At 44.3% G+C, this 27,531-nt stretch overlaps 1 protein-coding gene across 1 annotated transcript in view; it reads right to left on the bottom strand.

Annotated features, from left to right (window-relative positions):
- The window catches only part of NARS2 (asparaginyl-tRNA synthetase 2, mitochondrial), a 129,983-nt gene that overhangs the window by 37,722 nt on the left and 64,730 nt on the right, over positions 1 to 27,531 (bottom strand). The window contains exon 7 of the mRNA XM_058663658.1: positions 10,457 to 10,589. Within this exon, the coding sequence (XP_058519641.1) occupies positions 10,457 to 10,589 (133 nt within the window). The remainder of the gene's footprint in view (positions 1 to 10,456; positions 10,590 to 27,531) is intronic.

The following is a 27,531-nucleotide window of genomic DNA, read 5'->3' on the forward strand; positions in this document are numbered from 1 at the left end:
AGTTGTCTTACATCAGAGACAGCATATACGATTTGTCCTTTTGGGATTGGCTTATTTCACTGAACATAATGGTCTTCAGTTGCGAGGACTTTGTTTCAAATGGTAGAATTTCATTCTCTCTAATGGCCAAGCAGTATTTCACAGAGTAGATTTCCTGCAGTTTTATAAATCCCCCTTTCAATGGGCATCTAGGTTTTTCCATATCTGCTTTTGTAGATTGTGCTGCAATGACTATAAGGATACAGGATGCTTTTTTTCTACGTAAGTATCACATCTTTTGGATATGTTCCCAGGAGTAAGATTGTTCTGTCTTACAGTAGATAAATTTTCAGTTGCCTGAGCACTCTCCATACTGACTTCCATAGTGGTTGCACAAGTCTACAATCCCCCACGTCTTTGCCAGCAGTTATTGTTAGATTTCTGGATGTAGGAAATCCTCATTGGGGTTAAGTGGGGTTATGCCTGAAAAAGCATAGAATACAGCCCAAATGTTTGAGTCCATACTACACACATGGAGAACTAGATGGAGACTAGGATACCTGATTGAACCTGACCTAGCCCTGGCCATTATAGCTGTTGGAGAGTCAATCAATAGATGGAAGATCTCTGTGTCATTCTGTTTCTCAAATAAATACATTTTTAAAGACTTATTTTATTAGAAAGGCAGATATACAGAGAGAAGGAGAGCGAGAGAGAAAGATCTTCCATCTGCTGGTTCACTTCCCAAATGGCCATAATGGCTGCAGCCAGGAGCTTCTTCCGGGAATTCCATGTGGGTGCCAGAGTCCAAGGCTCTGAGCCATCCTCTATTGCTTTTACAGGTCACAAGCAGGGTAGCAGAGCAGCTGCGATATGAGTTGGTGTCCATATGGGATCCCAGCACACGCAAGGATTTAGCCACTAGGCTATTGTGCCAGGCCCTAAATACATATTTTTTAAATGAATATTTTAGATGTAGTTATCATTTCCTTCCTCCTTCCTTTTAAAAAATCTTATTAGAAAGGTAGAGTTGCAGAGAAAGGAAAGATGGAGAGAAATTTTTTATTTTCTGGCTCATTTCCCAGATGGTTACAACAGCTATGCTAGGCCAGGCTACAGTCAGGAGCCTAGAACTCTGTCCATCTGGGTCTTCCATGTGGGCTGCAGGGACCGAAATGCTTGGGCCATCTTCCACTGTTTTGTCAGTGGCATTAGCAGGAAGCTGTATAGGAAACAAAGCCTCTGGCACTTAAACTGGCACTCCATTACAGGATGTTGGCATTGTAAGCAGCAACTTAACCTGCTGTAAAATCTTTTAAACAAAAAAACAATGAGACCATAGCAATGTATTCCCGGAGACATACACATTTGTAAAAAGGACAGGCAAGAATGAATTTTCCTTCCCCCTGATGCATCAAGGGGATATCCTAGGAGGGTTGGAAACGCAGCAAGGGTAGACCTATCTGTTGAATTAATTTATCATGATCAGATTCAAGACAACAGTTCAACACTCAGTGACAATTTAGCAGCATTTAGCATCGATGTCTTGCTACGTTATACTGCATTTCTGGTTTGTTCTCTTCCCTTCTGTTACTATAGTCAATTATGCTGCCAAACAATATGCCAATCTAATCTAGAAACAGAAAAACAACACTGATAAGAATGTGGGTATCTAAGGCACTGGCTCTGTAGAATAATGACAACTAATTTGAGAAGCAGAGAAACAAGTTAGAATAAAAAGACTGGGCAGCAGTCAAGCTAAACCCAAAGGAAATAAACAGAATTGAAGGAATTTCTAGGCCCTCGCATTCTGTAATGCAAATGTTTAATTTCAGATTTCATGTAAAAAATGTGAAGTAAAACATTAAAAGAACATGCACACATTCTAAGCCAGTAGAAGATAAGAAAGGAAAACAGAAAACCAGAGTCCAATGGACAGGGGTATGGAAGCAAGCAGTAATTTGCTGGAAGGAGAAGGAGGTTAAAGATCCTTTACCTAAAGTCTGTCACCTTCAGGCCAGCAATGAGATAAAGAAATTGCTCAGTAAGCAAATGATTTGTGAAGGGCATATGCCTCAATCCCTAAGCAAAGCAGATGCACATTGGGAGGAAAAGAGTCGCCAGTCCCTATGCCTGCACTGCTGAGTGACACAATACAGTTATCCGTGAGGCAAAAACTTTGACCACTGGGGCTGTCAAATTGTTATCTTTTATGAGCAGCAAATTTCCATTTGAAGTTAAAAATCACCAGCTTTCCTGACCTTGAGTTGTAGACTAACTGCTGTAAATACACTTGGAGAAAAGAGAAACGTTAACTGAAAGGTCAGCACAACCATAAGATGGTTTTAAAATGCAAAACCGCTTAACAGGAATATCCAAGTGCTTACAGCTTATGAACGAGAAAAATCCTTTGTTACAAATTCTAATCTAATAATCTTCTAAAAAATTTTATTGATGTATTTGAAAGGCAGAGACACAGAGAAAGCGGTATCTTTTCTCCATCAGTTCATTCCCCCAATGCTCTCAAACAGCTAGCAATGAAGGGCCAGGCTGTAGCCAGAAGTTCAAAACTATCTGGGTAGCAGGCACTCAAATACTTGAGCAAATATTCACTGCTCTCCCAGAATGCAAGAATGCATTAAGAGGAAGCTGGGTTAGAGGTGAAGAAGGCAAGACTTGAACCAACACTCTGACACGGGATGCGGATGTCCCAAGGGGCAGTTTACCTCACTGTGTTGCAATACCTCAATTCAGCATTTAAGGGACCACCCTCCACCAAGACAACTGCACAGACTAAATTACAAAAGCAGAAAAGATGCTGATTTCTTTTTTGGGGAAGGTACACTGTTTTGACTTTAGGAAAAAACTTCATATTCCAATGAACTAAGTCATTCAACTGTGCATACTGCTTTGAGTACTAACAGAGCAGAATCAAGCAAACAAAAACGCTTGCAGCAAATCCCTGACACCAAAACTGCCACATTCTTATTAGTTTCATGAAGCTCAGCATGAAAACTCGTGTAATACAAAGTGAACTGTCTAACTTGCAACAATTACCAAGAGTGAAAAATAGAAATGTGAATTCTTAAGTCATTTTATCTTTCAAGCTGGCTAGGATAAAGTTGAGCTAACCACACCTTATTTCTCTAAGCAATGTGTTCAGTGTGCAAAGAGCAACTACCTAAGGACTTGGAAAAGTAAAATAAGGGTAGGCAGACGAGGAACTGTCACCTGGAACAAAATCTTGTAATGCAGGTGAATTTCGTGGTCCAGTTTCTTTCCTGTGTCTCCTGGTTTTGATTTGGAGGTAAAATGTTGAACTGTTTCAGCAGGCAGAGGAAGCAAAAGTTTTGGAAGAAAGCTCTTACCTCTAGCCATAGACCTGGGGTGTTGCCAGCTTTTGGGGAGGGAATCAGTGAATGCAAAAGCTCCATTTTTAAATATACATTAAAAATATGCAAAATCCAAGAGATACATGTTAGAAAATGATTTCCTGTGTTCTGGTTCATATTATTCCTGGGGTTTGACACTCAACACTTGGGCTGGCGTTGTGGCACAGTGGGTTAAGTAAGCTATGTCCTGTGAGGCTGACATCCCACATTAGAGTACAGGTTTGAGTTTCAGTTGCTCTATTTTAGATCTGGGAAGACCACAAACACCTAGCCTTATGCCACCCACAGGGGAGACCTTCACATGATCCTGGTTCCTAGCTTCAGACCCGGACCTGTACTGATCATCACAGCCATTTATAAAGTGAACCAAGGCAGGAAGAGCTCATCTCTTCTAGTCTGCCTGTCAAACAAGTAAGTCTTAACATATTGATCAGTACTTAATAAATTAAGGTAAAAATCCACCAATTACGGTACTTCGGAAATGTTACAGAGAATGAAAATAGACAATTCACTTCAAATATTAACATTAGATCTGGAATGTTCCACTTACCTTATTTATGAGAATAAAAGAATCTCATTGATTTGCTGACTAAGTACAAAGCAGCAAATCTGCAGCTGAGTCCTGCTCACAACTCAAGAAAAAAGTTCGTAGTTTATTTATCTAACACTCAAAGTTCTCACTAATACAGCTGAACAAATAAGTTATTTTGCAACTACATCTGATCATAAAATGTAATTCGGGAGCCAACATTTTAAATGTTTAGAAAACTCTAAAGTATGTGCTATCTTTGTAACATCTCCCTTTGGTATCTACATCAGGCAGTAGAGAAAAGTTTCCTTCCTCACAATACTCACTGCCTAGGTAGTGAGCTCAAGTGCAAGTTACTTACAGAACACACTGTCTTACTCTGAGGCTGGATCCTGAATCCCTACAATCCAGAACAAGGTTATTGAACAGCAGCACTGCCAGTGTTTGTGGCTTGACGTGTGTGTGTGTGTGTGATGCACATGAGCAGGGTGGGGACTGTGTGCAGGGTGCAACTATGCACTGTAGGATGTTGACCAATATCCCTGCCTCTACTCACTACATGCAGGTAGCATTCACTCTTCCCCATCTCTGCTCCTTTCTAGGTAGGGACAATGAAAAATATCCCATGGGGAACACTAATCTAGCAGTGTGTGGTCAGAATTCTCCTTTAGGGCTGATATATTTGGGAACTTGGGAATGTCAACTGCTGAAGATTCTTACAAGTTTCTCTTTACAAATTGTCCAGACTCATACATGCAGACTAAATCAAAATATTCCTTTCAGAAGCTAGCAAGACCCAAAAACTGGCTGCTGGGGAGAGGCACAAAAGCCCATCCTTGCCTTTATATGGGACCATTCCAACTCCTAAGTTCCTCACACAAAGGCTATGCCCTCTGTTTGTATTTGCATCCAGTTCAACGTTTTCCTCTGCCCAGTGCTACTTTTTCCTTTCTTTATAGATGTCATTCTTGAGAGTTTTTTCTGAAAACATCTTTGTCCACCAATCTCTGCCTTAAAGTCTATTTATTAGGAAGTCCAATCTAAGACCGAGCAAAAATTCTATTTGAACTGTGGCATATATAAAATTTATGCTTTAAATATATTTAGGTCACTTACAGTAAATAAGAATGGAAAGACAGATAAATGGATAGAAAGGAGAATCAATGCAAACTATCAAATAAACATCCTGTAATTACAAATCCAAACTAAGACTTGGATAGAGAATTCAGAATGTTAATATTTTTGTACTCACTAAATACTGTTAACTGCATTGTGTGTGTATATATATGTATATATATATGCCACTCAATCTCCATAAAGATGTAAAAATTATTTTAATTTTGTAGATATGAAAACTGACATCGAGAAAACTAAGTTATAAAGCAATGAAGCAATGCAACAGTATCACCTGACCATCCAACCCAGAGCTAATTTAATATGTCCACAACCTCCTGAGAAGTCTTTTTTTAAATCTATTTACTTAATTTATCTGAAGGTCGGGTCACTTTCCAAATGCCCATCATAGGTGGGAACTCAACCAGGTCTCCTATAATGCTGACAGGGACCCAACTACTTAAAGCATTACCTGCTTCCACCCAAGATACACATTAGCAGGAAGCTGGGAGCAGGGCCAGCTTCAAATAGCAGGATTCAAACCCAAGTACTCTGACATGGGATGTGGGAATCCCAAGTAGTGTCTTAGCTGGCAAGCTGAATATCTGCCCTGATCTATTACTAAATTCCTTTCCTTTACCGAAGATTTATTTTTGTTTGAAAGGCAGACTTGTAAAGACAAGGAGAGACACAGAGAGAGGTATTGCATCTGCTTGTTCAATTTCTCAAATGGTCTCAACGTCTGGAGCTGGGCCAGTAAGAAGCAACAGCCAGGCGTTTCTTCCATGTCTCCCAAATGAATGCAGAGGCCAAAGGACTTGAGCCATCTTCCACTGCTTTCCCAGACCATTAGCAGTGAGCTGAAAGGTGAAGCAGACAGCATTTGAACTGCTATCTACAAGGGATGCTGATCATTTCTTGGGCTTTTGGCTAAGACCAAGTACATATGTGATACTGGTGCCACAGGAGAGGCTTATCTGATACACCACTGTGTTGGTCCCTGTTATCTTCCTTTAGTTAATTCTTTATGCTGCTACTGCAAATATATTCCTAGTATAGTTCTGGTCATGCTTTGTCCAAGACAGAGTTTATTTCTCCTTCACCTTTTGGATAAGATTTAAACTCCTTAGCTTAGAAATTGGATACAGACCTTTCATATCAGGCTTCCGACTTTCTCTGCAGCCTATGCCATTTTGCCCTCCAGCTGAGCCCTGACAGCCTCCTACAGTGATCTAGCGCTACATATCTAGACGGAGAAGTCTAGTTCTGTCAAGACAGCTACAGAAACGACTAAAAAATCAATGCATTTAGGAGTTTCCATACTAATGTAAATTTACATCAAGTGAATCATTATAACATAAATTTTGAGGACAAGCAAGGAATTTCCTTTATAGACTATACATTATGAGTACCTGATGGGACAGCTGTGTATGCTTCTTGTTGGCTGCCCAGTCTGTCCACCTGCATTACAGTCACTCAGACGGCACTCAGTGCCAGGAAGTCTGATGGGGGAGGAGGAGGGCGTAGTACATGTTGTGAAAGTGTGAACACACTGTGCTGAAACCACAGCGATCTTGTGACGAGGAGACAAGATGTGATGAGATGATTCCTTGCCACATTGATGATCTTGCCTCCAATGATTTATAGCAATGTTACTGACAACAAATGATAACTCCAAACCAACCTTTATCTACATATAAATGATTAACAATCTTCACAAAAACTGACCTTCAGGTGAAGGTTAAGAAAATAACCATTCATAGAAAAGATCTCGGGAGTTGATAGGAACACTAGATACATTCCAAATCCAAGATGCAGGTTTATAACAGTGATCAAAGCAAAACAATCATGTCACTGGCAACACACACAATATAGTTATCAAAACTTAAGTGGTATGAAACCAACCAATGGCAACCATGAAGGAAAAAAAGTTGATGCAGAGTGTTGATCTTTCCAGCAGAAATGGAACAATGATTTTTTTGTTACTGTTGTTGTTCTTGATGTCAAAGGCAAACCTGTATGCTTAGTTTGTGGTGATGCACTGGAAGTGCTGACAAAAAGCCAATTTGGAGTATCATTAAACTTCAAACACACTCAATTCAATGAGTGAGAAGGCCAGATGTAGCTGGATAAAATCAATGCTCTTTAGCGGAGTTTGGAATCACAGGTCACCCCCACAAGGCCTCCTGTTATTCAGACATCCTTGCAGTGAGAGAGCTAATCACAAAGCGGAGCCTCTGTAGAGGGAAGCGCTTATGAGAGTGCATGGTGGCTGCTGTGGTGGTGTTAGCATCGAAGTAAAACTGTTTCAGAGTGTTAGTTTGCCTTAGATAACATTTCTGACTTAAACGTGTATTTAAAAAACACAGAAGGGGTTCCATGATGTGGCACAGCAAATCAGGTCACCATTTGCAATGATGGACTCCAATATGGCTGCTGGTTTTTGTCCAGGCTGCTAGTTTTGATGGCTTGGGAAAGCAGTGGAGAACAGCCCAAGTGCTTGTGCACCTGTACGCATGTGAGAGACCCAGAAGTTGTTCTTGGCCCAGTTCCAGCCAGTGCAGCCATTTGGGAAAAAGCTTTCTCTCTTTTAAACTCTTCCTTTCAAATAAATAAACCTTACAAAGAAAATGCAAAATAAATATTTTTTTTTGCTGCTGTTGTTTTTTTTACTTATTTATTCTCCAAATTATTCTCATGTCCTGGCAAGTTTCTTTCCTTATCTTACATTCTATTTCTGGAACACTTTTTAATTTCTTTTTTTCTTTTTCCATTTTTTTAAATTATATTTTTGACAATTACATAGTTAAATAGAGTAAAAAGGTTCAAGGGCTACAGGAAAGTGGGTAAGACTATTATTTCCACATTGTTTCCTTCATGTATCTGAGGTAAGGGGGAATTTTAAGGGAGAAGTCCCACCCAGTCTCCTACCCACCCCACATCCCTGATGTTGGGCATGCTCTGAGGTCTTGGTCAAGTGGTTTTGATAGTTCAACAGTTATAAATTGCTGCCAATATTGCCATTCTAAGCACGATGAGATCGTTGAAGAATCCACTGATTGACATAGTCCATTATAAAGTCTCCGTTTGCCCCGTTTTTCACTGCCAACATACAGCTGAGGTGGTTGCTTGACTTGTTCTGTCTTCCGTCTTTTCATGATTAGGGTTCTGAGTCTGGCAGTTCAATTGAGGAGATCCCCAAAAAGACTTTGTTTGAGGTGTTCCCAGACCAGATTCTCGCATGTACTAGCAAGTACAGGGCCCGGCACAGTCCATCACCCTAATCAGCAGGTGGTTGCAAATTGCTGGGTTGGTTCTGTTTCCAGCGCTGTCTTCCACACGAACCAGTGGGCATTGCAGTCCATCCTGGTTCTGCCTAGCACACACTTGGCCCTCACATAAACCAGTTGGAGCTTCCCTCTGACTTGTGATGACACACGGACACAACAAAAACTATTCAAGTGGCCATCATTCTTGGGGTAACTGCAAAGTTTGATACACAAGAGGAACTGCTGCTCCTGGAAGCCACGCATGGCGCTACCAGGGGTGGATTTAGAGACATGTTTCATCAATGAAAAACTTGGAACTAACATTTTAAGAGTTAAGTGGTCTTCCTACAGATGGGAGCTTCAGCCATGGTTGGCTCACTAACAGGGTTAGTTGTCTAACAACTGAATCCTCTCAGTCTTGATTCCAAGTGACTTAATTTTATGTTATTACATCATACACCAAGAAAATGTCTGTCAGGGAACTGCAGGACAGCAAGTGGCTGTGTGATCCTGCGTTGACGGTGGGCATTACACCAACCACTGCTGAGAGCTCAACTTCCACTGCAGCACCCAACCAGCTTCTCAACACCCTGCTTTCAAACAGGAAATTATCTGAAGCTAAATTAAGTCTGGGGAAGAGTACAACTTGAATAATTCAGTTCATTTTCCGAATCTGGAAAGCCAATGCTTGCTAGACGTTTGGATGTGCTGGTGACTGTAACTAATTGAGGTACTAGGCCTGGCATGATAGCCTAGTGGCTAAATCCTCGCCTTGCATGCCCAGAATACCATATGGACACCGGTTCATGTCCAGGCTGCCCACCGTCCCATCCAGCTCCCTGCCTGTGGCCTGGAAAAAAAGCCTTGGGACCCTATACCTACGTGGGAGACCTGGAAGAAGACCCTGGCTCCTGGCTTTGGATTGGGTCAGCTCAGGGCACTGCGGTCATTTGGAAAGTGAACTAGCAGATAGAAGATCTTTCTGTCTCTCCTTTTCTCTGTAAATCTGACTTTCCGATAAAAATTAAAAATAAATCTTAAAAAAAAAACTAACTGAGGTACTTAGTGAAAAATTCAAGGATGTGAAAAGCAAATGCAACTAAACATCTTTGCTACGCTGTTCACTGTGGAACCAGCTTTTGTGCCTGATGACTTAGAACACTGATCGGTGAGCAAAAAGCCAGGTACCGTGTCCTCCCCGCACCCAGCTTGAGTTATAGAAATGTCACACAGGCAGTGATAAATTTCCTACTTTAAGGAGACATGCATCAAAATATGCATCTGTGTTGGGAACAACTTCCTGCTGAGAGCTGTTCTTTTCAAAACCTATCACTGCAAAGAGTCGGCTGTGCTTCAAAATGACTGACACATCGTCAACACCAGCTGGTGCTGCAAGTCTCATCAAAGAGGAGCAGTTCCAGCCATCACATTAAGGGTGCGTTAATGAAAAGTATGACCAAATAGGGCAAACTAATTTTTAAGCTGATAATTTCCCATGATCTACAAATGATGTTATAAATAACCAAAAGGCCCTTGGCAGAAAAGAAGGCTTTCCACCCGGGCTGTGGATATTTACAGAGCTACCAAGATGTTTTCTTTTAGTTTCCCAGCAATAATAGTCACTACTTACTGAACCTGTTCATGTTCCAAATACCATATGGAGTAATTTATGTTAGATACATTAAATTTAGGAAACAAATAAAATTATTCTCAGTTTAAAGCTGAGAAAGCTAAAAATGTTTGTGAAGTTAGATAATTTCCTAGCAAAGCCAATAGAAGAGCTGGATATGAATTTACATTTGTCTAGATCTTGTACTTTACTGCACTCAGGTGTTCAGTGTTTATTACACCAAATGCTTGTTCACCTTCATTATTTACCCACTGGTTCACGGCCCAGGATTTCAACAATTGAGGGTGTGTCAAGCTAAAGCCACAGCCTAGAACTCCAGCTGGGCCTTCCCAGTGAATGACAGGCCATCATTTACTGTTTTCCCAGGTGCATTAGCAGGGTTCAAAGTGGAGCACCTGGGATTTGAACCTGAGATATGGGATGCTGGCATCAGAGGCAGCAGCAGCTTAATTTACGGTGTCACAATTCTGGCCCTGCAGAAACATTTTAATGCTGCAAATACCTGAGATTTACATACTTTGTATTCTAAAATTCATGTACCTACCTGTGTGAGATCTTGAAGATTCTCAATAAAAGAAATCTCTGCTTCCACCATATAAAACTCCGCCAGGTGTCTCCGGCTCTGAGAATTCTCAGCCCGGAATGTTGGACCAAAGGTAAATACTTGATTGAAAGCTCTGCAATTCAAGATTAAGAGTGTAAAAATAGGGTTCACATGATTAGCTTTAACTATTTAAAATATTCAGCAAGCTCTTAAGCAAAAAGTTTCATGCCTCTGCCTTGCCCAACAGATCCACATATCTTAGCTACTATATTTCTCTAATGCGTGATAATAACAGTTTCATTAAAAAACGTGACACTTATAGAAACCATTTTACCCCAAAGGAATTTGCAACTGTTTTACAAACCCTAGGGTTTACTAAATATAGAAACATTATCACTTCTGGGTGAACTCTACTGCAGCTGCCTGAAATAGCAGGCAACTGTATTTCATTGCAATCAAGAACAAAGTTAAGGAAAAATACCATGGCCTAAGAAGCCACACCTAGAATCTATGTGCAAAAGGTACACTCCATTATTTTAAAAATTCACAAAAAGGGTGTCGGATACACATGGCAATTCACCTTGGTTCAAGCCTACTCAAGTCCTACACAACTGCCTAAGTCTGTCAAAAAGTGCTCAACGACCCCCGAAATTTATGGGCGAGCAAAGATTTTTGAGGAACTATTCTAGTTTGCTCTCTGGATTTCTACGACCAGAGCCTGACCACTCATAATGTGCTTTTAAATTCCAATAGGTTTTGTCTAACACAAAACCTTAATTTTAACACATGCAGCTGTCTGCTGCATGGAAGTTGGAAGCAAGACAAATGAGATCAAGCTCTTGAGGGAATCTTAAAAAGTTTGTGGGAAAATGGAATTAACAGGTAAATTTATTTTGGTGCAGATTCAAAATCCATGCAGTTTTTTCATAATACAAACTTGCCACGAATATTTTGAAAACCCCTTACATGCATGGATTTCAATTTTTTTGCATCAAAATAAATTCTCTTTTCATTCTATTGTCCAAGAACTCTTAGAAGTACCCTTGGATAGATAGCAATGAATATTTCTCAAGGATCAAATCTTTCATAATGCTTTGTAGAAAAAAAAAAAGAAACAAAAACATAAGAGGTTTAAGGTTCCCTAACAACATACTGAAAGTATTCTTCACTTGTTATTAAATAACAGTAATAACAGAAACTAGATGGGTTTTGTGTGTGTATGTTTGTGTGTGTGTGTGTATCTTTTAAAAGGTATTTCAGTTAAGACCTGGCTGGTAAGATGCTTAGAAATTTAGGAATTTTTGTTTTGACTATATTACCACCTTTCTGATAGTGTGATCAGCTAGTCTGAGAACCCATTTTTAATGATAAATATAAATGACAGAAACTAAAAAATAACCTTATGTTTGGTTACCTCCCTCCCAAGATTCAGATCTAGACTTGCACACTGAAAAGACAGAATATATCTTACACAAGATGGAAATTCTTGCCCTGCTCTCATGAACAAAATAAGCACTCGTGCTTTTACTTATACACCACCTCTAGCTCTCTGTTGATCCACCCAGTCAGCCAAGCCAGACCTCACACTCCCCTCAGTGGCCACATGTCCCATGTCACACTGATCACAACATTCAGTTGTTTACAGCTTGGAACACTCTCTCAAATCTCACCACGCTAGTTCTACAGCTGCCATCAGTGTAAACCACTGTCACTTGCTTGGAAAAACAACAGTTTTTGCACTGGGCTCTGCCATCTGTCTTCCTTTGGCCCCAAACTGCTACAAGTTTTCAAGCTCAAATCTGATTATGCCAGCTCTAGTTTAACAATCTTCAAGGATTCCTAACTGCCAAAAGACAAAGATCTGAACTCCTAATTTTGACTCGAATTTGCCTCACAGCCAGCAACTGTGAAGACATTGCCCTGACCTCCCGTCCAGCTACATGCCTGTAAGTCTTCACCTGGCTGTTCTCCATTCTGCAATGCCCCAACCCTTCCCTAGTTCCTTTCTTCTTTCTCTCTGAATGGCAAATTATCAAACATTCTTCAAGTTTTGGCTTCACTTTTTCTAAAACCTACAAAACCCTCCCCCCACCACCCTGCCCTAGTATATAGTACCATAACACCTTATCTATACATTTATTATGCACAGCATACTGCTTTGAAATGTGATTATGTAGTTAAAGCGTTTTCCTTCTGCTAGTCAGCTATGAAATTTTCCAGAATGTGAATCATGTTTTATTCATATATGCATTTCTAGTGTTGAAGATAAAACAGGTGTTCATGTGGAGTGAATGAGTACTAACGACGATAACAGAGGCTTCCTCCCTTGTAAACTGGAGAAGCACAACTTCCTCAGAAATAGTGACATTACAAATATATTTTGCTGACATTCAGTACTTAACATGAGTCAAATAATCTGTGTCCCAAACAATAAAGTAAAAATTTACAAGATCGCAAGATTCCGATCTGTGTCTAACTCATCTCCAGGTATGTTGGCAATAGCATGAAGGTACTTCAGAATTTTAATGGAAAATGGATTTTAAAAGTTTACTTTGGTGCAAGACAATTCTAAAATTCATTAGCTTTTTCCTAATACACATTTTCTTGAAGTTTTAGAAGACCCTTGCATGGATGAATTTCAGAAGATTTTTGCACCAGGACATTTACCTCAAATTCTATTTTGCATGAGCATTTAAAAGTTAATCTGAAAGTCAGACAGAGAGAGAGAGAGAGAACAAGAGAAACAAAGAGAGTCATCTCCTGTCTACTCCCCAAATGCTAACAACAGCCAGAAATGGAAACTCCAGTCAGGTCTGCCATTGGATGGCTGGCACCCAACCTGCTACCTCCCGGAATATGTGTTGCAAGGAAGCTGGAACTGGGAGCAAAGCCAGAAATTGAACCCAGGCACTACGATACAGGATGCAGGATCCCAAATGGCACCTTTTCTTTTGTTAATAATTCATTTATTTTTATTGGAAAGGCAGGCCAAATTTTGGAGAGAAACAGAGGTAGATTTTAATTGAAAAGGCAAGTTTACAGAGAGGAGAGGAAGAAAGATCTTTCACCACTGGTTCACTCTCCAAATGGCCACAATGGCTGGAGATGAGCCAGTCCCAAGCCAGGAGCTTCTTTTAAGGTTTCCCACAGGGGTGCAGGGTCCCAAGGCTTTGATCCGTCCTCTCCTGCTTTCCCAGGCCACAGGCAGAGAGCTGGATGGGAAGTGGAGCGCTTGGGACATGAACTGATGTCCACAAGATCCCGGGACTTACAAGGTGAGGATTTGGCTATTGAGCCATTGTGCCAGGCCCTTAACCACTGTGTCAAATGTCTGCTCCAATTTTCCAAGCATTTTTGTGAGGTATCCCTTGGACACTTAAATACAAAAAATGACCTTTCTAGAACTGCATTGCATCACATCACAAGAAACTACAGATGGAAATGTTCATCAATATTCAGGTCAACCAACAAGAATTGTATATATGAATGCTAACTTATATAAAATGACATTTCTTTCTGGGATTGTATCATAAGAAAGGTATATAGTTTTAACATGAAGGTGTATCTTACTGAACATTTTAAGGCATAAATGTGTATGTGGCTGAGCTGAGATTTATACTTGGAGCCCTGAAATACAGAGAAGGCTAAAATAATCGCAGTTCAAAAGAGACATGCAGTTTGTAATAAGGTACCAAGTACAGAGGAAAAAGTGGTTTCTAACAAAAACTTCAAATTCAAATCACAAGGGCAACCTGCTTTTCGTGAGGCAATTGGACAGTAAGTTGCTCCATAATGAGCAGCAATTCGTAATCTAACAGTTAACATTTTTTTCCTGGCAATGCAGGGCAATCTGTCTAGTATGAAATGTGGAAAAGAAAGAGGACTTTTTATTTTAATTATAGTAAGGATCAGGCTGACAGAAGTACTTGAGCTAAGCATCACTTGTCCAGAGCAAGAACTAAGGGCCACAGTGCCTCCTCTGAACAGAACAACAAAACAAGCTGGAAGCTGAGAAATTGCCTAATTCAAGCATCTAGTTTTTCAGCAGACAACAATCGTCTGTGTCCATGTCCAGGGTTCTGTTATAAAAGTAGTGACGTGGGGGCAAGCACTGTGGTGTAGCAGCAGGTGGGGCCACTGCATGCAATGCCAGTTCAAGCCCCATCTGCTCCATTCCTGATCCAGGTCTCTGCTAATGTGCCTGGGAAAGCAGTGGAGGATGGCCCTAAACTCATGTGGGAGAGCTGGAAGAAGTTTCTAGCTCCCAGCTTTGATCTGGCCAGACCCTGTCAATGGGGCCATTTGGGGAGTCAATGCGTTTTTGCCTGCCCTCCTCCCTTCTCCCACTCTCAGCTACTCTAGCTTCTGGAACAGTAACTGCCTTCCAAATAAATAAATATTTAAAAGTAGTGATGGTATTAATAGTAGGTGGTTATCAATGACAAATAAAAATTAGGAGGGCAGCTGAAAATACAAACTCAGGTGCCTGGGAGAAAATACAAAATCCTTACAGTTAAGTTGCTGCTGTTATTTTTTTTTTTTTTAAATACTCATTTCTTCGAAAGCCAGGGCTACAGAGACAGAGGGGCGGACACAGAGAAAGGTCTTATAATCACTGGGTTATTCCCCAAACAGCTGCAATGACAAGTAAGGACCAGAACAGGATGAAGGCAGGAGGCAGAGGCTTCATCTGGGTCTCCCACATGGGAGGCAGAGCCCAAGCACTTGGACTATCTTCTACTGCTTTTTTTAGGCACATAAGCAGGGTGTTGGATCAGAAATGGGGCAGCTGGGACTCAAATGGCACCTACATGGGATGTTGAACTCATTATACCATGCCAACCCCCATGTTCTTTTTTTATAGCTAATAAAAGAAGTATGCATTACTTTCATTTTCTGAAATATGGAACAGAAGTCAGAGAGGTTGAGAAATTCTCCCCAATCACAAATACAGTTTAGTGAGTGCTGGAGGCCAGACTCAAACCCGCATCTGACTAAAGTTTTTAGTTTCAGCTATGATTTTAATAGTAATGATGCTCATAACATAAACTCAATACATTTCCCCTCTGCAAAGATAACTAGGATGAGGAATTTAACATATTTCACTTCCTTTTTTAAAATCTTTTTTATTATATTTTTGACAATCTTTACATAGTTAATTAGTGTAAAAAAGGTTCAAGGGCTATAGGAAAGTGGGTAAGACTATTATTTCCATATTGTTTCCTTCATGTTTAAAGGGGGGTATTAAGGGAGATGGCCCACCCAATTTCCCACTCTCCCCAGGTCCCAGATGTAGCGAATGCTCCGAGCTTCTTGCTCAAGTGGTTTTGATAGTTCACCAGTTATGAATCGCTGCCAATCTTGCCACTCCAAGCATGATGAGGTCTTTGAAGAATCCACTGATTGACATAGTCCATTATAGAGTCTCTGTTTGCCCCGTATTTCGCTGCCAACATACAGCTGAGATAATTGATTGACCTATTCTGTCTTCTGTCTTTTCTTGGTTAGGGTTCTGAGTCCAGCATTTCGATCGGGCAGATCTCCAAAGAAACTTTGCCTGAGGTGTTCCCAGACCAGATTCTCGTATGTACTAGCAAGCGCAGGGCCCAGCACAGTCCATTGCCCTGATCAGCTGGTGGTTGCAATTGCTGGGTTGGTTCTGTTTTCAGTTCCAACTTGCACTGGAACCAATGGGTGTTGCAGTCCAGCCTGGCTCTGCCCAGCACATACTCGGCCCTCGCATAAACCAGTGAGAGCTGCAGCCTAGTTGGAGCGACCCACAATAACCACCACCAGGCCCACCCCCTACCCTGGTTTGCCAGTATGTGTAGCAGACTAGTCCAGTCTGTCCTACATCCCATTCGGCTCCCATACATGTCAATGGGTATTAAAGCTTTGTTCCATCTAACTAGCTCCACTATGCAGCCCACACAGATGCTACTGGGTATCTGTCTAGCCACCCCAGCCCCTGTCCTAGTTTTTGTGCCCTCCCGTGGAAGTGGTAACCCAAGAGGGAGGAGCCCACTATTTCCCTCCCAGGCCCCTCCCACTCCCAGATTATGCACTCTCCAGGTAGCTTTTTGGTTTGACTTGACAGAATTAGACCCCAGTGCCAGCTTCTGCCAGCTGATGCTGCGGCTAAGCCCAAACAACCCTCACCCACTCTAATTTTGTTTGCACCAGTAGGAATCATCCGTCCAGCCTGGCTTTTCCCTGATCTGGTCCACATGAGGCTCACAGGTGTTACAGCTCTGCCCAGTCTGGTCTGCCCTCATCCCAGCTCATGCTCTCCAGTGGGAGTAGCTGTCCAGCAAGGGAACCACCCCTTATTCCCCTGCCGGCTCTGCCCCCTCCCTTCCTGGTTCTCACGTGTGCTGGTTGGGTGCTGCAGTCACATCTGGTACAGGCAACCTCATCTTGTCATTCCATATTGTGCACTAATTTTTGTTGCGACCGAACCTGGCTCTACCCACACTGTTCTGGTGTTCGGATTTGCCAGTGGATGACATAAACTGATTCAGCCTGGTCTGCTCCTGACCCATGCCAAATGTATGCCAGTGGGACACTTTCCATGGCTTGTTCTGGGCTGTTTCCTATCATGTTTCTTGCGCTCACCTGCCGGGTCTGTGTCCTGCCAGAGGAGTTGCCCAGGCTCCTCCATCAGAACCCCTCCAAATGCCAGATTTTGCGCATACCAGTGGGTCCATGAGCCAGCACTTCTCAGTTCACTTCCTGTCCTAGCAGGAACAGTGGCTTTTCCTGACTGGCCTTCAACCCAAACTGGTCCTTGCTGTTAGATGTTTCAGCCCAGCCATGGCTCGTCCATACCCACATAGGGCTCACACGTGGCTCAGTAGGGGTTGAGACCTTGCCTAGTCTATCCCCCATCTACCCTGGTCCTCCAGGACACCAGAGGGTGTTGGAGTCTGACCTGGCTCAGTCATCCAATTCCAGCCCACACTTGTACCAAGGGAGGCTACAAACGTTTCCTGATCAGAACGCAACCCCCATTCCAGGCCACGCACCCTTTGGTGGGAATCTCAACCCAGCTAGGGTTGTCCACTTAGCTCCCCAACTGGGTCTGTTCCCAGCCATAGATCACGCGCCTACCAGTGGTTGCTCTGACTCAGCTTGGCACAGCCCCTCACCTGTCCTGACCTCTGCCTTAGACACTGTGGCTTAGTGTTCCTGGCTCATGCAGACCAGTAGGTGCAAGAGCCTAGCTTGGCATGACCTGTGCTCCATCCTGGTCTCTAGTTTTGCTTGTGGGCTAAGGTTTGCTCAGTCCTGCCCTGTATATCCCGTTCCATTACCAATTTACACATTAGCCAACTGTTGGAGCTACTTTTCCCAGTTTGTCCGACCCCTAGGTCTGGACCACATGTTCACCAGCAGGAGCTATGACTCGCCAAGGGAGTTTCCCAAGTTCCTCCACTTGATCCACTCCCAAACCCAGTTTTCATACATGCCATTGGGTTTAGGCCAGTGCCCGGCGTTGTCTGGCTTCCCATTTAGCCTTGTATGAGCTGGTGAATGTTGCAGCCTGGCCCACCCCACACCCTATTCAGGATGCACATTTGGGTGCTGCTGCCTTGACCAGTCCAGACTGTTGTGGGTTCCTTTACCTGTGATTGATGGCAGGCTCCTTGGTCACACCTAGCTTAGTTCATCACCACCCCAACCCTTGAGCTAACCAGTGGGGCTAAAATTTCCACAGGGTTTGGCCCACACATCGCTCACAGAATCTATCCCCAGAAATGGTTCTCAACTGTTAGTTAATGTAATGGCCATGCTTAATGTGATCCTTCTCCTGATCCATCATCATGTCAGGTAACAGGATATGATTCTGCTGGACAAGCCCTTACCCATAGCTTTTGCATGGACTAGTATTTGGTAGTCAGCATTGGTCAGTGATTACAAGTTTTTCAAAGGAAGAGTTACTGTCATTGGGAATCTTTATGATTGATTCACGTCCTAGAAGCTCAGTGGGTTCAACCAAGAGCTACCGAAGCAGTGATTCAAAGAAGCAAAACCCCAGAGCTCCCAGCCGGGCAGCCAGAAGGCATAGCCTCATGCCAAATGGCACACTGGACTCCCGGGGACAGCTCACCATGTGCACATGGTGGCTGGCGTCTGGGATTCAGGCAAGAGATGCCCCGTCCTGAGACCCACCAGCAGCCAGCAGGCTGCTGGAAGTTTAAACCCCCAGGCCCAAGGTCGCACCCCTCCCCAATCCCATTCACCACCCAATGAGGGTGGCAGGTGGGCCCTGGACCTGCCCAGTCACGGAGACCTCCCCCCTCAGTGTACTCACCCCGAAGGGAGCAGCCCCAGGAGCCCAGGCAGGCCTGGGGACAGCTCACCACGTGCAAGTGGTGGCTGGCGTCTGGGATCCAGGCATGAGACGCCCCGTCCTGAGACCCCTATTTCATTTCCTTATGAGTAGCTTATTTAGGATATATTTTTTAAAAGATTTATCTATTGGAAAGGCAGATACAGAGACAAGGAGAGAGGAAGAGCTTCTGTCCACTGATTCAATCTCAAGTAGCCACAATAGCCAGAGCTGAGCCAACCTGAAGCAAGGAACCAAGAACTTCCTCCGGGTCTCTCACATGGATACAGGTTCCCAAGGATTTGGTTCATCTTCACTGCTTTCCCAGGCCACAACCAGGTAGCTGGATGGGATGTGGAACAGCTGAGACATGAACTGCTACCCATATGGGATCCTGGTACACGCAAAGCAAGGATTTAGCCATGATGCTATAGTGCTGGGCCCTCTTTAGGATATGTAACTAAACTCTCAACATCTTGTGACCTTGAGCAAGTCTCTTAGCCTTCCTGGTATTCAAAGTCTTACAGGAAAAGGACCAGATTGGTGGTACAGTGAGTTAGGCTGCCTGTGGTGCTGGCATCCCATATGAGCCCTAGTTTGAGTACGAGTGGCTCCACTTCAATACAGCTTCCTGAGAATGTGTCTGGGAAAGCAATGGAAGATGGCCCAAATACTTGGGTGTCCTGTCATACACATGAGGGACCCAGATGGAACTGCAGGCTCCTAGCTTTGGCCTGCCTCAGCACAGGCTATGTGGCCATTTGGGGAGTAAACCAATACATGGAAGATCTCTGAGTATAACTCTACCTCTCAAACTGATCTTTCTAAAAAGTTCTTACAGGGGTGGCCTGGGGGTAAACTGGCATAGATCTCTAGCATCTTCTGCAATAATTTTGTCTCTAGTTACGTGACACTAATTTGTGCTGACTTTTTTCCTGTCTTCCACAGATATGGAAGCTATTTGCAGCAAGTCTTTAACCAACATTTAAAACAAGACCCAAGAACAAGGCCACATCTAAAATAAGACATAAGCCCAGGTGAAAGGCCAGCACTGGTATGAGAAGAGACCAGCAAAAAAAGAAAACACTCAGCACAAAAAATCATTCTTGTGCCAAATTATGCAAAGACGAAAGCTAAATAAGGAAATCCCGTGAACTGAAGTTGATATTTAAGATAACACAAGTACATTCAATACACATAAGTCAAGAGAGCTCTAAAAATGGCTTTCTGGAAAATAAAATGACAAAGATTCCACAAAGGTTCCTTTCTCCCTTGTGTGTAGTTTCATGAAGCCCTCACCTTGGTGAGCGTATTAATGTGAAACATTCACTGATGCCCAGCCATTTACTCTTTCTAGCTGTCAAATTTTAAAATTATTCTTTAAATTTTCAAATAGAGGAATTGCTGTTCTTGAGCTGGGAAGAGCTTACGGAACACAAGACTGATCGGCAGCTTGCCTTGCACCTTCCCCGTATCTTGTAACCTCCGTGCCACTTCTCTCCAGTCACTGAACTGAAGTGAACTCACAGACAGCTCTCAACAGGCTTTTCAAAGTAGTTCTCAGAAAAGGATCGCCTCTTTCACAACTGCGTCACAACCACTAGATTATCAACACTGTAACATACATGCCCTTCATTATTTCAACTGTTTAGCCAAGTAGATTCCAGGTACCTATTCCCCAGCTTCTCCCTTTTCTTGTCTCTTACAATACAGTTGGTGGAAATGGTATAATGGGCCTGGAGCTCTTACCGCCTCAACAATGTACTTCACCGTTTCAGAACTCTTTAGGAAATATGAGTCTAAAATGTAAATATCCTTCTTCAATACCATTGCCAAACATGTCTCCAAAATATATCCTTTTATGGAACTGATTTTCAGTACCAAGCAAAATTTAATCTTAATCATATAACAAAATTCAAAATTCCAGGGTCCAGGTTAAGCCATTGCCTGCAATACTGATATCTCACAGAGGTCCATCAGTTTGAGTCCCAGCTGCTTTGCTTCTGATCCACATCCCTGTGAACATAGCTGGGAAGGCAGCAGACCATGGTCAGATACAATCCACACTGGCAGCTTTTGGCTTCTGTGTGGCCCAGGCCCAACCACTGTGGCCTTTTGAAGTGTGAACCAGTAGATAGAAGATCCCCACTTCTCTCTCACTGTCACCTTTTTGAATGAATAAAAACAAATCTAAAAAAAACTTTTTTTTTTAAAGATTTTATTCATTTTTATTACAGCCAGATATACACAGAGGAGGAGAGACAGAGAGGAAGATCTTCCGTCCGATGTTTCACTCCCCAAGTGAGCCGCAATGGGCCGATGCGCGCCGATCCAGTGCCGGGAACCTGGAACCTCTTCCGGGTCTCCCACGCGGGTGCAGGGTCCCAATGCATTGGGCCGTCCTCAACTGCTTTCCCAGGCCACAAGCAGGGAGCTGGATGGGAAGTAGAGCTGCCGGGATTAGAACCGGCGCCCATATGGGATCCCGGGGCTTTCAAGGCGAGGACTTTAGCCGCTAGGCCATGCCGCCGGGCCCTAAAAAAAAACTTTTTTTTTTCACAGAATCTAACAATCCTGTTCAGGGGTGGAAGGTTGGCTACGCTCCCTGAGGAGATGACATGACAAAGACTTTCAGCACAAGCATTAACCACAGAGGTCCTACTGTAGGAAACAGCCTAGTAAATTCAAACAAAAAGAGTAGCTGGGCCCGGCGGCGTGGCCTAGCGGCTGAGGTCCTCACCTTGAGTGCACCGGGATCCCATACGGGCGCCGGTTCTAATCCCGGCAGCTCCACTTCCCATCCAGCTCCCTGCTTGTGGCCTGGGAAAGCAGTCGAGGACGGCCCAAAGCTTTGGGACCCTGTACCCGCGTGGGAGACCCAGAAGAGGTTCCTGGTTCCTGGCTTCAGATTGGCGCAGGACCAGCCGTCGCGGTTCACTTGGGGAGTGAATCATTGGACGGAAGATCTTCCTCTGTCTTTCCTCCTCTCTGCATATCTGACTTTGTGGTGGAAATAAATAAATCTTACCAAAAAAAAAAAAAAAAAGAATAAGTAGCTAGGTAGCTCGATGAATGGTATGAGATGAAGTCAAGGACCTGGCGCAATAGCCTGGTGGCTAAAGTCCTCACGTTGCATGTGCTGGGATACCATATGTGCGCCGGTTCTAATCCCGGCAGCTCCACTTCCCATCTAGCTCCCTGCTTGTGGCCAGGGAAAGCAGTAGAGGACAGCCCAAAGCCTTGGGACCCTGCACCCGCACGGGAGACTCAGGAGAAGCTCTTGGCTCCTGGCTTTGGATCAGCCAGCTCTGGCTGTGGCAACCAACTGGGGAATGAACCAGCGCATGCAAGATCTTTCTATCTCTTCTTCTTTCTGTAAATCTTTCCAATAAAAATTTTAAAAAAAATTTAAAAAAGAGAGATGAAGTCAAGGAGGTAAGACAAAACAAAAAAAGACCCAGAACAAAGAGTGCTTTTCTTGCAGGCTATGGAAAGGAGTGACTGGATTTCACTTGAATTTTTTTTTTCCTTTCTCTTCTTTTTGATATTGTTTACATACTTGAGAAGGACGGACACCTATTGGATTACTGATTGCTGTGGGAAGGGCCAAGGAATGCAGCTAAGTAGTTGAGACCATTGCTTCCAATTTTTTGTTTGTTTTGGTCTTACAGTATCTGGCGGTAGCTGGGAGAGAAGGAGAGAAGGGAAGAAGGCTGCTCCCAGTAGCCTAGCCACATCAGTACATGGGGATAGGGGACAGTCACTCAATGTCATCCTAGGATCTCCAGTGTGGAGCATATTCTGATGGTACTATTTAAGTGATTTTGGTAGCTGTGAGGTGTTGATTTCCTTGTTCCAAGGTTGAGCAACTCCTTCCAAGGTCCATTGACATAGTCCAACTTACAGTCCCCACTTGCCCAGCTACTTGCTGTCAAAACTTGGCCAGGAGAGCTGTCCAATTTGTCCTGCCTGCCATGGTACCAGATGTTCCCTGGAGGACTCAATGATTTACCATGTCTCTCATGTGCATCTAGGCATGCTGTACACTGCACAGGCTTCAGCAACCAAGGAGGCCCAGTTCTGACACATGCACTTCACGGTCAGAACACAGATCCTGCAATTTTCCCTTTGGTTGGAGTTTTGAGTCCAGTGGCCCGGGTAGGGGAGTCTCCCCAAAAATCTCACCAGAGGAGAACCCAGACCTGACTCCTTTGTGTGCCAGCTGGTGTGGGATCCAGTAAAGTCTATCACCCACTTCAGCCTATACACACACTAGCAGCTGAAATTGTCTGCTCAGTCTGTCTCCAGTCCCATCTCATATGCAAACCAATGGATGCTGCGGCCCAGCCTAGGCCTACTCACCACACACTCAGCCATCACACACAGCCTAGTCTGAGTAACCCCAAATAACGCCCAGCAGGCCCAGCCCCAGCTTTAGTTCAGTGCATGCCTGCATGTGTAGCAGACTGGTCTAGTTAGTCCCGTACCCCAATATTGCATTGGGGTACAACAGTGGGTGTTGGAGCTTAGGTCAGCCCAACCACCTTTTTTAGCCAGATCCGTCCCCAGCTCTGGCTCAAATGCTCAGATGGGAGCTGCAGCCCATCAGAGGGATGCCCACAACTTCCCTACTAGGCCCACAACTTCCCTACTAGGTCCTAGATCTTATATTTTCCAGGTGGTAATGCGGACTAGCCTGACAGGACTTGCCCCTCTTCCCAGCACCTACTAGCTGATGTTGTAGCAAGGTCTGACCAGCCCACACTTACTCTGGCTCATGTATGCACCAGTAGACACAGTTGCTTATTAGCTCAGCCTGGCTCTCCCCACAAACTCAACTCACATTCAGGTCAACAGGTGTTGTACCTCTGCCCAGCATGGTCTGCCCCAAGTCTCAGCTCTCAAATTCACCAGCTGGAACAGTGGCCCAGCAAGGAAGTCTTTTATACCCCTCTACCAGGACACCACCCCCACTTATGGAGAGTTACATGTGCAGTTGGGTGTTGTGGCCCAGTCTGGCAGGCTAGTCTCTCCTCAGCACTCACCAGTGGGGGCTACAGCTTGACTCAGCCTGTCTGCCCCAGTTTCAGCTCATGCTAGTGGGTGCTACAGCCTAACCCAGCCCAGTCAGCACCCATCCCGGGCCTAATGTGAACTGGCTGGTGTTACTGTCCAACCAGGCCTGTCTGTCCCACACTCCATCCTAGATTTCATGTCTTCCAGCAGGTGCTATGAACTAGCCCAGCCAGGACCACCCCCAGACCTGACCCACACATATGTTGGGGGGTACTATAATGTGGCCTGGTCTGGGTTGTTCCCAGTCTTGATTTTTGCACTCACCTGCAGGGACAGCATCTGACAGAGGAGTTCCTCAAACTCCTCTATCAGGTCACCTCCCAATCACAAATCTTGCATACAATGGTGGGTTCTTGGTCCAGCCTAACTTGGCCCTCTTTCTGTCCTGGCAGGTTAGCAGCCATTCCGGCTCTTGCTATTGGGTGCTACAGCCCAGTCCTGCCTGGCCTGCCCCTAAACCCAACTTTCCCATGGTTCAGTGGTTGCTGAGACCTAGCCCTGCTTATCCTACACCCACTCTGGCTCCTGCAAGTACCAGCAGGTGCTGCAGCCTAGCCCAGCCCAGTCTGGAACATCTAGTCCACACCCATGCCGAGGGATGCTGCAGTTAAGTCCAGCTCAGATTGCTGCCCCCATTTCCGGCTCTTGGGCTCATCAGTGGGAACTTCAGCACAGTCAAGGCATTTCCTTACATCTCCAACCATTACTAGCCTTGTGCACGTCAGTGGCAGCTCCAATCCAGTCCAGAATAGCCCATCCCCAGCTTAGCCTCTGCCTTCAGATGCTGCAGTCTGGCTGGTCCCAGTCTTCAGTCCCAATTCTCGCTGATGGGCACTAACCTAGCCCTGCCCAGCCCATTCCATCCCTGGCTTTCATGCAAACTGGTAGGTGTGATAGCTAGCCGACATCCCATTCTGGCTTCTGCATATGTGTGTATGCTACTGCTTGGCCTGCCCTGCCCAGTCTGCCACCCCAGATCTAATCCACCCACCTGCCAACAAGGGTAGCAGCCTTTCCCATTCTGACCAATACCCAACCCTGACTTACATGCTCCCCAGTGGGAACAACAGCTCACCTGGACCACTCTCAGACCCAGACTCACATGTGTCAGTGGGTGCTAGTCCCTTACCTGGCACAGTCTACCCCCTGGTCTTGGCCTATGTGTGCGCTGGTAGATGTTGTGGCCCAGCTCACCTCACACCCTATTTTTGGGTGTGTCTATGGATGCTGCCGTCTGAATTAGCCTGGCCTGTTCCAAATCCCAGTACTCGAGTGTCAGAATTTCATGGTTACACTTAGTTTGGTTCATCATCACCCCCTACTCTTGAGCAAATCAGCAGATACTGCAATCCCACAGGGGCAAGCCCATATCTCCTCAGAATCTGCCCCTAGACCTGGTTCTCTAGCATGCTGGTTAGTGTTATGGCTCAGTTTAACATGATCCATCTCCTGCTCCTACATTCACTGGCAAGTATTGTGATCTAGCCTTGCCAGCTAAGCTCCCAGCCCTAGCTTCACTGTGTACTGGTGGGTGGTGGTCGGTGCTAACTAGCCCAGATCTGGTCTCCCATGTGGGCGGTGTGTAGATTTGACCCAGAGAGATCCTTCAGTTTCCCTTCTTGAAATCTTTGGGTCTCAGTCCTCTTGTTTAACTGTAAGTACAGTGGCCTTGTCAGCAGAAGTCATTCCTCACCTGTAACATACACCCTCAGTGGTCCCCCCTGCCCACACATCCAATAACCCCTTTTCTGGTCAATCCACAGCCCCTTCACCTGCTGGCACTTGATGAGTCCCCCAATTCAGTCTTCTGACGGGGATGGCATGCTGGTCTGGAGTCTTGTCCACCCACCTGGAACCCCAGATCCAGGACTCCTGCACACATGCCGACCTGGGACACTCAAGCACGTTAACGAGTCCCCAAGCCCAGTCCACCAACGCACCATGCCAGCATGCCAGCATACCTCTCCTTCCCTCATCCACCTGGGACCCAAGCATGTGTAGGAGTTCCCAGGCCTGCTCAGCTCCAACGACCCCCAGCATAAGTCCCCAGACGCCCGCAAACTGCCTAGGCACCTGGCAGAAGGATATCTGACTATGTTTGAAATATTTCGCACTGTATTGTAGTTGACCTATTTCTCTGACTTGTGTTTGTCTCACACGTTCCTTGCAGTAGCATTTCCTTAAACACCAGCACAGCTCCAAACACAGTTACAGACCATCAGCCTTTTTCATTGCATACTTTCTTCCTCATGGAATCCACCTCAGCCAATGACTTCAGCTTACTGCTGACTGATGGACATTCACACATCTATACATTCTGCCCAGACCTCTGCTGAGGCTCCAGAAGCCGACTCAGGTAATCCTTTCACTGCTCAGAACTAGAACTCATACTTGCCTCCAGGCCCTTCTTTGGCCTCTGTCTTGTTCCAACTCTGCCAGGTCCATCCTGGCCAATGAGAAGCTTTACACACACCGAGGTGATTCATTCCTTCGGTGTCCATCTCCAGTAGGCTGTAAATTCCATAAACTACTCTATCTGCATTTTTAGTGCTCACTGTGGTATCCTGTCTTCACTAGGGCTCAACCTACACTACACAACAAATTGAGCTTTCTACAAATATGCTGACCGGAAAAGTGAACCTGGCATTGGGCCAGGGATGAGGAACAGGGCTAAGAAGAGGAAGATGGAAAACTGCATATCAATTAAAAACTGAAACTTCGCCTGTTCTCTGAACTAGCTGTTCAACAGAAGACCCAGAAGGTAATGGTCAGTTTGTAACCATGACTGCCCACATTGCTACAGGCAATAGGCAAATCTTTGAAAAGCACTAGAGCAGGTGAACTTCTCTAGTTAGGGCAAGTTTCGCTTTTTGAGGAACTGTACTATCAAAGCAATAAAACAGTCTCTTCGAGTCTGTTCTATGTAAGTATGGTAGGAAGTGTTGTTGTTGTTGTTGTTTTTTTTAAGATTTATTTAATTTCATTGGAAAGGTGCACTTACAGAAAGGAGAGGCACAGAGAAAGATCTCCCACTTGCTAGTTTACTACCTAAATGGCCACAATACCTGAAGCTGAGCCAGCTCTAGGAGCTTCTTCCAGGTCTCTCAAATGGGTGCACGGTCCCAAGGCTTTGGGCCATCCTCTATTGTTTTCCCAGGCTATAAGCAGGGAGATGGAACAGCTAGAACATGAGTCAGCTGCAATATGGAAGGCTGGCCTTAGGTGGAGGATTAGTCTGTTAAGCCACTGCACTCTGGGTCTAACAGGTGACTTTCTGACCTCTGTCAGAGTGAGGCACCCTTCACTCTTACAGTGATAGGTTCATGACAGTAGCAACTAATTGGACATAATGTTCTAGCAACAACATTATTCCAAAGGGCCACAACTTGCTTCCTGTTCTTTCCTCATGTCTCAAGACACCAAAACCACCTTTACTAGAAAAGGTATAGGATTCTGACAACTGCACCTACTCATATGGAAATTATCGCTCTTACATATCTCATATTTAGTGGCTCTTGCTTTGACAATCATTAAAGAGAACAAGTACGTACTTTAGCTAATCTAGGTACAGGTCTTACATAGTATTTAAGTATTCAAGTTTACAAAGATTCAAGGATGATCTTTTCTGAGACCAGAGACTACAAAAGCACATGAGATATTAAAGCAC

The sequence above is a fragment of the Ochotona princeps genome, chromosome 4 (assembly GCF_030435755.1).
Source record: "Ochotona princeps isolate mOchPri1 chromosome 4, mOchPri1.hap1, whole genome shotgun sequence".
Taxonomy (NCBI): Eukaryota; Metazoa; Chordata; class Mammalia; order Lagomorpha; family Ochotonidae; genus Ochotona; species Ochotona princeps.